Source organism: Heterodontus francisci, chromosome 37 (assembly GCF_036365525.1).
Source record: "Heterodontus francisci isolate sHetFra1 chromosome 37, sHetFra1.hap1, whole genome shotgun sequence".
In the NCBI taxonomy this organism is placed as follows: Eukaryota; Metazoa; Chordata; class Chondrichthyes; order Heterodontiformes; family Heterodontidae; genus Heterodontus; species Heterodontus francisci.
In genome coordinates, this window is record NC_090407.1 from 25,020,810 (window position 1) to 25,033,246 (window position 12,437).

The 12,437-nt window shown below is 42.6% G+C and overlaps 1 protein-coding gene across 4 annotated transcripts in view; it reads left to right on the plus strand.

Annotated features, from left to right (window-relative positions):
- Positions 1–12,437, plus strand: part of ano11 (anoctamin 11) — a 47,647-nt gene that overhangs the window by 5,068 nt on the left and 30,142 nt on the right. For 3 of the 4 annotated variants that reach the window (XM_068017353.1, XM_068017354.1, XM_068017355.1), the window contains 6 exons: positions 2,281–2,377; positions 4,416–4,597; positions 5,836–5,943; positions 6,427–6,563; positions 8,069–8,126; positions 10,465–10,575. In XM_068017353.1, the coding sequence (XP_067873454.1) occupies positions 2,281–2,377; positions 4,416–4,597; positions 5,836–5,943; positions 6,427–6,563; positions 8,069–8,126; positions 10,465–10,575 (693 nt within the window). Of the gene's footprint in view, positions 1–654; positions 698–2,280; positions 2,378–4,415; positions 4,598–5,835; positions 5,944–6,426; positions 6,564–8,068; positions 8,127–10,464; positions 10,576–12,437 lie in introns of those variants that run through there. The other variant, XM_068017356.1, reaches the window with a different exon arrangement.

Genomic DNA, 12,437 nt, shown 5'->3' on the forward strand with positions numbered 1-12,437 from the left:
CATTCGTGTAATTATTTCAATGCAATAACTTTGATCCCCAGAGAGGAGAGATAGCAGATTCCACCCCGACCCCCCCTCACTGCTGCTGTTTCGGTAATGTGTTCAGCATGGCTCAGGAAAAAAAATACAAATTATTTTTTTTTAAATCCTGTTTATTGCATGTGACGCTCTCTCAAGATCTTATGTTCATAAGAAAATTCTGTCTTTTTAAAATTGCAATTAATTTACAAGATGCTCTCCCTCCCCCACCCCCACCCCCGACTCTCTTGAATATAATTCACCAGCTGCACACTATGCAATCAGCAATTTTCCATTGTTATATACAAATCCTGGTTCTCCCTCATTGACCTGTGTCAGCATCTCAATGGCAGACGCAGGGTAGCAACCCATCCTGCTTGACATCAACACAAGTGAGGCAGAAACCTTTTAACTTGATTCTCAATCCCAAGACTCTCTGGGCCCTCTAGCTATGAGCTGTGGTTCAGTGGTAGGCCTCTTACCTCTGAGTTGTGGGTTGTGGATTCAAGCCCTATTCGAGAGACTTGAGCAAAAGTTTTAGGCTGCCGCTCCACTGCAATACCGAGGGTGCACTGCACTGTTGGAGATGCTGTCATTCAGCTGAAACCTTAAACTAACATCTGTCTGCTCTCTCAGGTGGGCGTAAAAGATCCCACAGCACTATTTCGAAAGAGAGCTGGTGAGTCTTCCCCAGTGTCTGGGCCAATATATATGCCTCAACTAACATCACTAAAAACAAATTATCTGGATGTTATCACATTGCTGTTTGTAGGACCTTGCTGTGTACAAATTGGCTGCCACATTTCCCTACCTTACAACATTGACTATGCTGCTAAAGTACTTCATTGGCTGTAAAGCGCTTTGGTACTTCCTGAGGTGGTGAAAGGTATATATATTTGCACCTGTTGGGATATAGTATAGTTCCCACAGGTACCAGTGCCACGCCCCCGCACCACTCACCTTGACCAAATGGATACAAGTGTTAGCAGTGTATTTAGCTAGAGAACATTACAGCCGAGTCCAATCATGTCTTCCCCTGGCATTAACATGTATTTTCCAGCAAGTAGCATTGATTAGCACTCAGGATCAGGAACCAGACTTGTTTTCCCCCCTGTTTCTCTAACCCCTGGACACTGAAACTAATTGCACTGTCTTCATAACCACCCTGGTTGATTGCTTACTCCAGAAAGACCTGTGTTGTTAGTGAGTGTATTTTATCGCAAAATCTGAATCTGCTGCTTTAGTCTGGGGGAAAAGAAGATAAAAGCTGTGATTGAATCCAAAAAGTTCAAAAGTGAACTGGACCAGTTCCTGGCAGGGATTGGAGATCACAGCATACAAAAGGTAGGTGGTCTATGAAGTAATATAAATTATGGTCAATGTGGTTTCCTGGGCTAGTTTTGATCATCTAAGTGTCTTGGAGAGGTATTTTCCAGATTGATTTCCTCCTAAATTGCCCTTGATTTTTACAGTAGACCACAAGGCTGCGATTGGGTTGGAGGGTATTGTGAATCATGATGTTTAAGGCATTATGACTGTGGGGCATGCTCGTGGACCAGCTGCTCTTTTCCTGTCCATCAGCTCTGTCTGTTTGTATGTTCTGTTTGAGCTGGGGCATCCAGACCCTCAGTCCTTTTGTGACTGAGGCACCTGACCTGTCTGTGCTGGAGTCTGTCTGTATGTGTGTTTAAACCTCTGCAACTGCCCAGTGCCACTAAATCAGTGGCTGCAATAATTGTGTTGTGGTGGGTTTGTGGTGCATTGTAAAGTGGGTATTTTAGGTGCAGATACATATTGCCTTTTGTGATTTTAATTAATATCTGTGTTCATTGGCTAATGCTTAGGCTTGCCTATGCTCATTGGTAATGTCTGTTGTTCACTGGTTGATTCTTTTGTTCACTGCTTAATTTATAATTTGCTGATTAATGCTGGTTATTGCTTATGTTCACTGATTAATGCCAGCCCTTACTAGTTTATTTCGCAAACTTGCTGTCTAATACCTATGCTCACTGGTTATTGCCATTCTCACTAGTTAATTCCCATACCCACTGCCTAATATCTATGTTCACTGGTTAATGCCAGTGCATGCTAGTCATTTCCCATACTTGCTGTCTAATACCTGTGTTCACTGGTTAATGCCAGCGTTCACTGATTAATGCAAGATCTCTGCTCTCACTGGTTAATTAATACGTATTTGATGGTTCATGCCCATGTTGGTTGCTGTGCTAAGTGATTAATCCCATCTCTGCTGTTGTGTTGTAGGGGCACGAGGATGATGACAACGTGCATATTAATTCCAATAGTGGTTCCAGCCCCGACTGCAAAGGGAACTATTTCAACGATGGGAGAACAAAAATTGGTAAGACCTCATTTTTGTCTCATTCCTGTCCTGTTTGTCACTATTTGGATTCATACGTTTCGCTTTCTTTCCCACCACAAGTCCTTTCTTTAGGCTCTGTTTTTTAATCTTTAATTCTTTGAATTACCATCATGGAAACAATAAACAGTGATTGCTCAGTATGTATTGTTGGTGTCGCTTTGCTTTATACTCAATTCCGTGTGCATGCTTGAAACAAATGGTGATTTTTGCCAATGATGCATCCTTTCTGGCAGCCAGTGTTTTCAGAAAAATTGAGTTTACCAAGAAACAGAGCTCTCTGTGACCAGCAGTGTGTGCTAACACATGGTAGATTATGTTAGGTGAATTTTCACAAGTTCTCCTGCGTGTCCACTGTAACTTCAGGGAAAGAGCCACGGAAACCCTGGAAAAATAGGGGACAAACAGGAGAACTCCCAAGAAATTCACCACATGTTTTTAAAAAAAAAGTCTTGTTCTTACCATCACATCTCAGAAACATCTCAATGTTTCACATGCAGTGGATTGCTAAAAGTGCAGTAACTACTGTAGTTTAGATGCGAAAACCTCTTTAGCTGCACAAGAAGCACAATTCAGAATAGGACAGCATATAGCAATGTCATTGAATTCCACATCTTTGCCTACACTGCACTGCCACCATGGCTTAGTTGGTAGTACTTTTCAGGCTTAAGGACTTGAGTGCATAATCTAGGTGACACTCCCCTGTTGAACTGAGGGAGTGCTGCATTGTCAGTGTTGACTGCCTTTGGATGAGAAAGTTCTAGTTGTTCAGATGGGTGTTAAAGATTCCATGGCACTGTTCAAAGGTGAGCAGGAAGTTCTAGTGTCCTGGGTAACATTCTTCCCTCGCACAACACAAAACTAGTGATTCTTTCTCATTGTTGTTTGCAGGATCTTGCTCTGTACAAAATGACTGCAATTTTTATCTATACAACACAACACTTCGAAGTAAATCATTGTATCCGAAGCTCTTTGACAGGGTTCTGAGACATGCGACACACACAAGGGAAAGAGCAGCCCTGGCTTAGAGTATAATCCAGTTCAATGCGATTCAGAGCTGGCGTTTTGGGAAGACCTTTTTGGTTTGATACAGAAAGCCAAACTGCAGCTCTTGGGAGTTCTTGTTATGAACTTAACGCTAATTTGTATTTTCATGGCTTTTGAAACATCTCAAAGTGTGTCAAAATTGGGTGTCAGGCCCAAGCAGATGTAGGAGGGGACTAGGGGAGGTGATGAAAGCTACAGTGGAAGAAGTCAGTTATAAGGAGGATCTTGAAATGTAGAGTGATGTTGCAAGGAGGGTGGGTTTAGGAAGAGTTCCAGCATAGAGGAAAAAGATGGCTGACGGCTATGCCATTGATGTAACTGAGGGAGGGGTGACTGCACTAAAAGCCAGAGATGGAGGAGTGGAGGATGCAGGTAGGACGTAGTGCTTGAGAAGGTTGCAGAGCTGGAAGGGGTGAGGCTGCGAGAGATTTGAAGATGTGGATTAGGATTTTGAAGTCAATGTGCTGGGACATGGGGAGCCAATGGAGTTTGGCCAGATTAGAGTGGATAGAAGAGAAGGACTTTGTGTGAAAGTAGAGTTCTGGATCAGTTGGAGTTTATGGAGGGTAGAACCTGGGGCTGGCAAGGAGGATATTGGAAGAGTTGAGACTGTTGATGACAAAGGCATGTTTAAGTGCATTGGGGTGCTTTGGGCAGATGTGCATAGGAGTCCCAAAATTCCACAAGTCTTATTCAGTAAATCTCCAAGGATATGATTAGTAAATCCAATGGGTTGCTGTCGATAAATCTCCAGGAACATTGTCAATAGATCTTCACAGATATGGATGGCTGTAAATCTAAGATCTGAAAAGTCATTGCTAGGTATTCCTCACCAAGGTCAGATTAGCAGTTGCGGTGCAATAGATCAGAGCAGAGTGGTCTTCTAACTGGTGCCCAGTTCATGGTCTGCATTTATCAACTGATAAGGAGCGTGTGTTTAACATGTGTCTCACTGTGATTTTCTTCATTTCAGATTATGTGCTGATTTGGGAGGTGAAAAAGAAAAAGTCAAAAAAGCAGAAGGCGAGAAGCACATATCAGGAAATGGAAAAGGAAGAGAAAGACACAACAAAAATTAACGTGATCCACAGACACGAGAAATTGAGGAACACATTTGTGAAGAATTTGCAGAACGTGGGGCTCTTGATGGAGGAGGTAAGGGAATTCCCAACTGGCAGTAACTTTCTATTCCCACGGGAGTGAATAATACAGTGTCAGGAGATTAAGGAGATTAGCAGCAGCACTGAAATTCTGGGATGTTTAGCCCAAGTGGTCAATCCAAGTCAGTTTCTAATTTCAAATGGCCTGAGGAATAGCTGCTGATTTTTAAATAAAAAACTCACCAGCAGAAATAGTTGATTTGTCAGTGGGGAATGAAACAGACTTACCTCAGCACCACCACAATTCAGAACAGCGAATGCAACAATGCTGGGACTGTAAGATAAATATAACCCCACTCTATGCAGCAAAGTTGAGAATCTAGTTCAAAAGGTAGTTAAACAGACTCTGTGTGCAGTACCTTATCCTAAATAAAACTATTTACGCTTGTAATTTGATGCAGGTTGGTTGTTTCTTTTCTAGATAGTTGATATAGAGCATAAGCTATTATTAAAAAACATGACCACATGGAGTACCTGGTGGGAGTATGAGTGTGACTCTCCAGCAAGTCCCCAATTTTTCTCCAGGGATGTGGTTACAAATTATTCGGTAAATTCAATGATTGCACAGTCCCAGTGGAGAGAATTGCTCAGAGAGATAGGCTGGAAACATGGCCGTAGCAGTGAAGTTCTGATTCTCCATCCCACGCTACTTTGAATGGGTCAGTAAGCAGAGTCATAGATTTAAAGTAATTGACAAAAGGAATGAGGGGCAAAATGAGAAAGTTCTTCACACAGAGGGTTGTTAAGATCCAGAAAACATTACTTGAAAGTGTGGTGGAATTAGATTCCATAGTAACTTTCAAAAGGCAATTGGACATGCATCTGAAGAGGACTAATTTACAGGGTTATTGGAAAAAAAGGCTGGGTTACGGAACTAAATTGGACAACTGTTTCAAAGAGCCAGCACAGGCATGAAGGGCCGAATGGCCTCCTGTGCTGTAAGATTCTAGTATTCTATTCAATAATTCGGAGTGTCGCTCCCCATTGAAGTGTGGATCAGTGCCTTTATCCTTATACTCTGTGTTGCCTATATGCTTGGCACAGGGCAGTGTAACTAACAGGTTCCCAGTATGGGAGGCCCATTTGATAGCAGTGCAAATAGTCTGTGTGTGACAGGTCATGTGTGTGTGATGGAAGTCTGAGTTAGAGAACGCTATACTTGATGGTTTATATACCTTAGCTGATATCCATATTATTAATAACCTGTTGGTATCTCATGTAATTGTTTTCTAGGATATAACTGTCAGTGAGAAGAAGAGCATCCATTACCTGAAGCTGAATGCCCCCTGGGATGTGCTGGTGTATTATGCAGAAGAGTTATCTTTGAGAGCACCTCTGCAGGTCTGTCAGGGACTTGACATTCATATCACAAAAACACTTTCAATCACCAACATTTCACAGACACATTTTATAAGAACATAATTGGATCTCGAAATGAGGCATATAGACCAGGAAAGTGCCAGCTTTCACCTATGGTCAAAGTTGAGTTTGCTGATCTTACAATAGAGAGTAATTTATGCAAACAAGCCTGCTAAAAGCAGCAGATGGGGTGTTCAAATCCATTAGTTTCTTAATTTATCTCTTCCCACCCCTAGTATAATAAATGGTGTAGTTCCCAAACTGGTTACTCTCCGGGTCTGCAGTCCCTACAACCCCTGTAATGTAGATCACTCCACATCTGTGCTTTCTGTGCTGGCTACCTCTGGCTTTTGTTTGGCAATCACTTCTGTTTGGCTTGTTTCGGTTATCCAGCTGCTGTATTATGTTTGTTTGTCGTGCATCTTGGCTGAGTTACTAGCTCAGCATTTTTCATGTTATTTACAGGCACAGGCCAATCCCTACATGAATATATCTGAGGAATTCCTGACGAAGCTCAGAATCCCCAACATCATGTCCTACCATATCCCCAATAGGCCCGTGGATTACTACACCTGTCCCTTCCGCAAATCCAAGCTGGACAAGTAAGTAACCAAGAGAATGCACCTTTTTTTGAGGGAATCACTGATATGTTGGTCTCTGTGTATCATGGAGCCTGTAATAGAGGTGAATAGGGAATCTGGAGGAGGGACAATGACCACACGAAGGTAGAATTTATTAATTTACTTGAAGTAGAATCTATGGTTGCTAAGGTTTTTCATCAGTCAGCGTAGTTCCCTTCCAGCATGTGTGTGCAATATCATTTTAGGGGAATTGCGTCCTTGAAATTGGTATTATGATGGGTCACCACTCTGGAATGCTGATATGTTCCTCTTCATAGTGTGCGTGTGATCACCTCCAAGGGGTAGTACACAGAGCCATAGAATTATCACTTGAATTCGAAACTTGCACTTGTAATGAGTTGCCAATCTCAGCTGTGCTATCACGGAGAGAAACCAAGTGGAGCATTACTGCTTTTCTCCCAAAGCAAGAGATCAAGTCAGTCCAGCCACACACACCTGTATCTCAGTGACTGGCTCGAGAGCAGCTTTGGCAAAGATTTTGGAATAGAATCATAGAAATTTATAGCACAGAAGAAGGCCATTCAGCTCATCGTGTCTGTGCTATGTGAAAAAGAGCTATCTTGCCTAATCCCACTTTCCAGCTCTTGGTCCACAGTCCTGTAGGCTACAGCATTTCAAGTGCGTATCCAAGTTCTTTATAAATGCGATAATGGTTTCTGTCTCCACCACCCTTTCAGGCAGTGAGTTCCAGACTGCAGCATCCTCTGGATGAAACAAAAACTCTCCCAACTCCCCAATAACCTTCTTACCAATTACTTTAAATCTGTCTCCTCTGGTTATTGACCTCTCTGCTAAGGTAAATAGGTCCTGCCTATCCACTCTATGTGGGGCCTTCATTGTTTTATACACCTAAACATGGGAGAAAACACAGATATAAAAGATTTTGCAGCCTTGGACTGTTTAGGCCAGTTTTTGTGGGCCCTGACTCCAAGCAATATATTACATGGCATCAAAAAACAAAGCCTTTGGTACCTTTGAAAAAGTGTGTGCTCACTGGCAACTGCAAACTGTAAGGTGTAAATGCAGCTGCCAGGAATGTGCGTCAGAATGAGCTAGGCGTGGTTGTCCCTGAGATGTGTGTGCATGTGACAGCAAAAGAGAACCAGAACTGATACTATGGGATGGTGGTGCAAGTTTGGAGGCTACCCAGGCTGAGGAAAAAGAACCCTGATCCCTTTGGATGCTGCAGCTTTGAGACCGTTTATGACTGTCCTCCACTGTGTTTTAGGAAGGTACTGGTTAATGATTGCAACCGGACAACAGCTCTCACCCAATGACTTGGCCTGTGCCTACGGGCGGCACCTCAAACCTGCCTCCCCCAATGTCTCCACAAGTTGATGCCTATGAAGTAGAGAGTTTGAATTGGTGGTTTCCTGATGTTTTGGTTTCGGTGTTCTTGCTCAGAGTTTGGTAACAGACAGCAATTCTGTTCAAGACAAAATTACATTTTCTTTTTGTTGTTATAGATTTTTGGGAAGCAATAATCACAAGACATACTTTAGTAACAAACAGCGGCACCGGATTGTAAGTCTTTTTTGAAATATGTGAATGTAAATGTGCAATGACACAAGTGTGTGCAAGAGCTGTAAACACAAACATTTTTTAGAAATGTGAAATAATCTAACAGATGGACACTTAAAAAAAAAAGCAAAATACTGCAGATGCTGGAAATCTGAAATAAAAACAAGAAATGCTGGAAATACTCAGCAGGTCTGGCAGCATCTGTGGAGAGAGGAGCAGAGTTAACATTTCAGGTCAGTGAACCTTCAACAGAACTGGCAAAGGTTAGAAATGTAATAGGTTTTAAGCAAATAAAGCGGGGGTGGGGCAAGAGATAACAAAAGTAAAGGTGTTGATAGGACAGGGTCACAGAGACTAACTGACCAGAAGGTCATGGAGCAAAGGCAAACGGTATGTTAATAGTGTGTTGAAAGACAAAGCGTTCGTGCAGAGAGGGTGTTAATGGACAGAAAAATGAACAGCCTTGGCCCAAAGCACAAACATGAAAAAACAGTGGGCAGGCACATGGTAAGAAAAATGAATGATGAAACAAACTAAAATAAAACTAAAAAGAAAAAAGGAAAAAAGGGGGCCCATCTTGCTCTGAAATTATTGAACTCAATGTTCAGTCCGGCAAGCTCTAGCGTGCCTAATCGGTAAATGAGATGCTGTTCCTTGAGCTTGTGTTGATGTTTGCTGGAACACTGCAGCAAGCCCAGGACAGATATGTGGGCATGAGAGCAGGGGTTGTGTTGAAATGGCAAGCAACCGGATGCTCGGGGTCATGCTTTCGGAGTGAGCGGAGGTGTTCCGCAAAATGGTCACCCAATCTGTGTTTGGTCTCCTCAGTGTAGAGGAGATGGATGCCACCTTTTTACCATATCCCTCTGATGTATAGAAATACATCAGTTGTCTCATAAACCCATTTATATTCACCTTCCCTGGGAATTTATTTATTTGAATTCTTTGCCCGGTGCATCTTTGTCAGTCCCCTTCATCAAGGCTATCTCAAAATTTCTGCTTCACCCATGCTAAAATTGGCTAGTGATGAGCAGAACATTCTCTGATCAGGATTCTTTAGTGGCTGGTGAGAATTTTTTGTAAAAAGAACTTTAAAAATCATTGTTGTGGAGCCAGGAGGAGCAGAAGTAGTGTCTCGATTTTACATTACTCCTAACCCTAATTGTCATTCCACCCCTCCCCTACCCCCACCACCATACCTTTGGGCCGCTGCCACCGAGGCAAATGATCCAACTGTCATTTTCTTAAAACGCGCAAGATGTGCCAGGTGCTGGCAGCTCGCACAAATAATATTAATAAGGTCAGAGACCCAGTTTTAGACCAGCTTCCGGGTCTCCTAACTGGCGCATGGGTTCCATTCGCAAGCACCCATTTCAGGCCTGAAGGAATTTCCATCCCAAAGTGGCATAAAGTTTTTTTTTCTTGACAGACAATAACTGAGCTTCTATATACTTTTCAGCATTTCTGTTTTTATTCCCAACTTCCTTCACATCTCCCTATAACTTTAAATTCTGGTTAACTAGAATTGTCTTGTTACTTTCCTCTGTTCCCTCTTAAAGGAATAACAGCCTATAGTATGTGGAGTCTGACAGTCTGTAACATGCAGAAGAGAAGTTGAGTTGTGTAGTAATGTGCCAGGGACATTGAAGTGAACAGCATGAATATGTCAAGAGATATATTTGTGGAGAGGAAAAGGACTGGGGGATGGTGAGAAAGTGGGCAGGTGAGGTGGATCTATTAAAAAACGATGAGCCTTCTGTTCCGAAGAACTCTTGTGTTATATTTTTGTCTATATAGTGTGTGCACAAGCACATGAAACCACTGTATTTCTGTGTGAAATTTGTTTCAGCTTGAGACAGAATAACCTACGGTAAATAGGACTGACAGCAGCGGCTAGACATTGGGTGGGATGTGGCAAAGCATTATTGAGTTGTTTGGAGGAGGCGATAAAGGAGATTGAGGGGTTTAGTGTGAAAATAAGGGAGGATGTGGCATGTGACTGGAACAGTGAGGTGATGTGAAAGGGAATGGTTAGGTGCTGAGCTGAAAGTGTTTGGTATTAGGCTCATGTGATATGAGTTGAGTATTGGTTGTTTAGGGTTGGGATTGGGTGGTACTCCTGAGTAGAATGTTTTTTGGAGGTATTCAATAGGGTATTGGATAGGGTGGAGTTTAGGGTTTTTGGGTGGAGTGTTAGGAAGGGAAGCAATGTGACTGTGGACATTTGGTGGGAATATTTGAGAGGGTTGCATTGAGATGTCGGGGCATTGAATAGGGGTATTGTTCTGAAGTGTGATGTGCAAGTTGTTTCAGTGAGTCACTGCATCTTGCTGTGTTTCAGGTGTATGAAGTCCTAGCCACAACAGTTTACGGGAAAAGGAAAAGAGCAGAAATTGGGATTGATCGCATGCTAAATGAAAGAATTTTTACTTCTGCCTTCCCGCTTCATGAGGTAAGAGGCACTGGGATAATGGAAATATATATTTTGTGTGACAGAGTGGGGACTATGGAATGTGATAGTCCCCAACGAGTGACTGTCAAGTGCAGGCTGGATCTAAATCTGGTTGTTTCTGCCACAGTTAGTTCTTGTTCTCTCTCTCACCTTCTGTACTGAAAGCCTCTGTACAGTTGTGCATTGATGACCTCTCTCAATACTGCCATGCAGGCCTCCACCTGCCAAGAATGAGGCACACATTATTTCGTCACATGAACATTAAAAACTTAAAAATGTTGCTGGGAAGAAAAGAGGGCCTATCACAAGGAATTGCCAGGCCCCTCGCCAGAAAGACCTTTTTTGCATACTAGCAGCGTTGGAACAAAGGACCCAGTCCCTGCTTCCCCAATACACAGAAGACCTGGTCAGACCAATTTACTCACATGACTAACTGGCAGTTGGAGTTTTTTGAATTTGAACTTGCCACAGAGTGTTAAAACTCAGAAAGCTGTTTTCCCCTGGACTGAGAACACCTCTCTCCTGTCTGCTGTCATTTCACTCTTACCAGCTTTGGAAACCATTGAAGACACATGAACCCCAATAGAGGAAAGCCTCCTATAGTGAACAAGGTTTAAGAAGAATACTGGGCCCCAACGAAAAGCAAGACTACCTACAAAAGGACTAGTGAGCTCGAAGCACAGTGAACAAGAAACTCTTCTGATATTACCTCAAACCTCTCCATTTTATTTTTCATCTCTTTTCTGTCCCTATTTGCATGTGCATATCGCGTATGCATGCTAGCATGGGGCATGGCGTATATCTGTGGACTTTAAGCGAATTAGAGTTTAAGTTTTAACAAATTTCACTTTTCTTCTTTAAACCTAAGTAAACCTGGTGTGCTCATTTCAATTGGAAAGCAGTGAACAAGGATTCACCAAGGGGGAACTCATAACACAGAGTGTTTACAAATTAAACCTTGTTACAGTAGGACCAGGTGAAGACAGTAAACGACCCCTAGATACCTTTCATACCTGGTCGTAACAGAAATTTGGGTGCTAGCGTCTGGAATTTTACCCACATACGAACGAGAGAAATTGGAAGTGGGAAGCCAAATTGTTCCCAATCAAAAAAGAGCAAGATTCGTGCATGTTTTCTTGTGGTTGTGTGTGATTGAATACTAACATGTCTGCAACTGAAGCTAGTAGGTCTCCAAGCCAGGGTGAAGTAATTTGGGATAAGTTAAAAATACTGTCTATGGAGGAGTTGAGAAAAATGGCAAAGCAGTGTGGGATCACTGTACGTGGCAAGGCTAGGAAGTCTGAACTCCTAAGGCTAGTGGCCAACCATTTTTCCCTTGAATCTGAAGAAGTGGAAGCAGTGTTAGAAGTAGACCCAGACAGGGTACTGCTAGCAAAGATACAATTGGAACAAAAGAAACTTGAATGAGATGACAGGGAAAGAGAAAGGGAGAGACAAGGAAAGAGAGAGAGGCAGGAGAAGGAGAAAGAGAGAGCCTTTCAGAAGGAACGGGAAGATAAAGAGAGAGCCTCCCAGAAGGAATGTAAAGAAACATAAAGACAGGAGAAAGAAAGAGAGAGGCAGGAGAGAGAAAGAAAGAATATTCCAGAAAGAATCCGAAGAGAGAGAGCTGAAGCGGCTTGAGTTAGCTAGGGGGCAACAGAGTAACCCCAGGGAAAGCATGGCTAAGATGGAGGAGCAGAATTCAGGGCTGGGTACAAAATTGCTAAAACTCGCTCAAGTAATTCCAAAATTCAATGAGGAAGATGTGGAAGTGTTCTTTTTGTCGTTTGAGAAACTGGCAAGGCAGCTGAAATGAGCAGCTGAGACCTGGTCTCTCTTATTGCAAAGCAAACTAACTG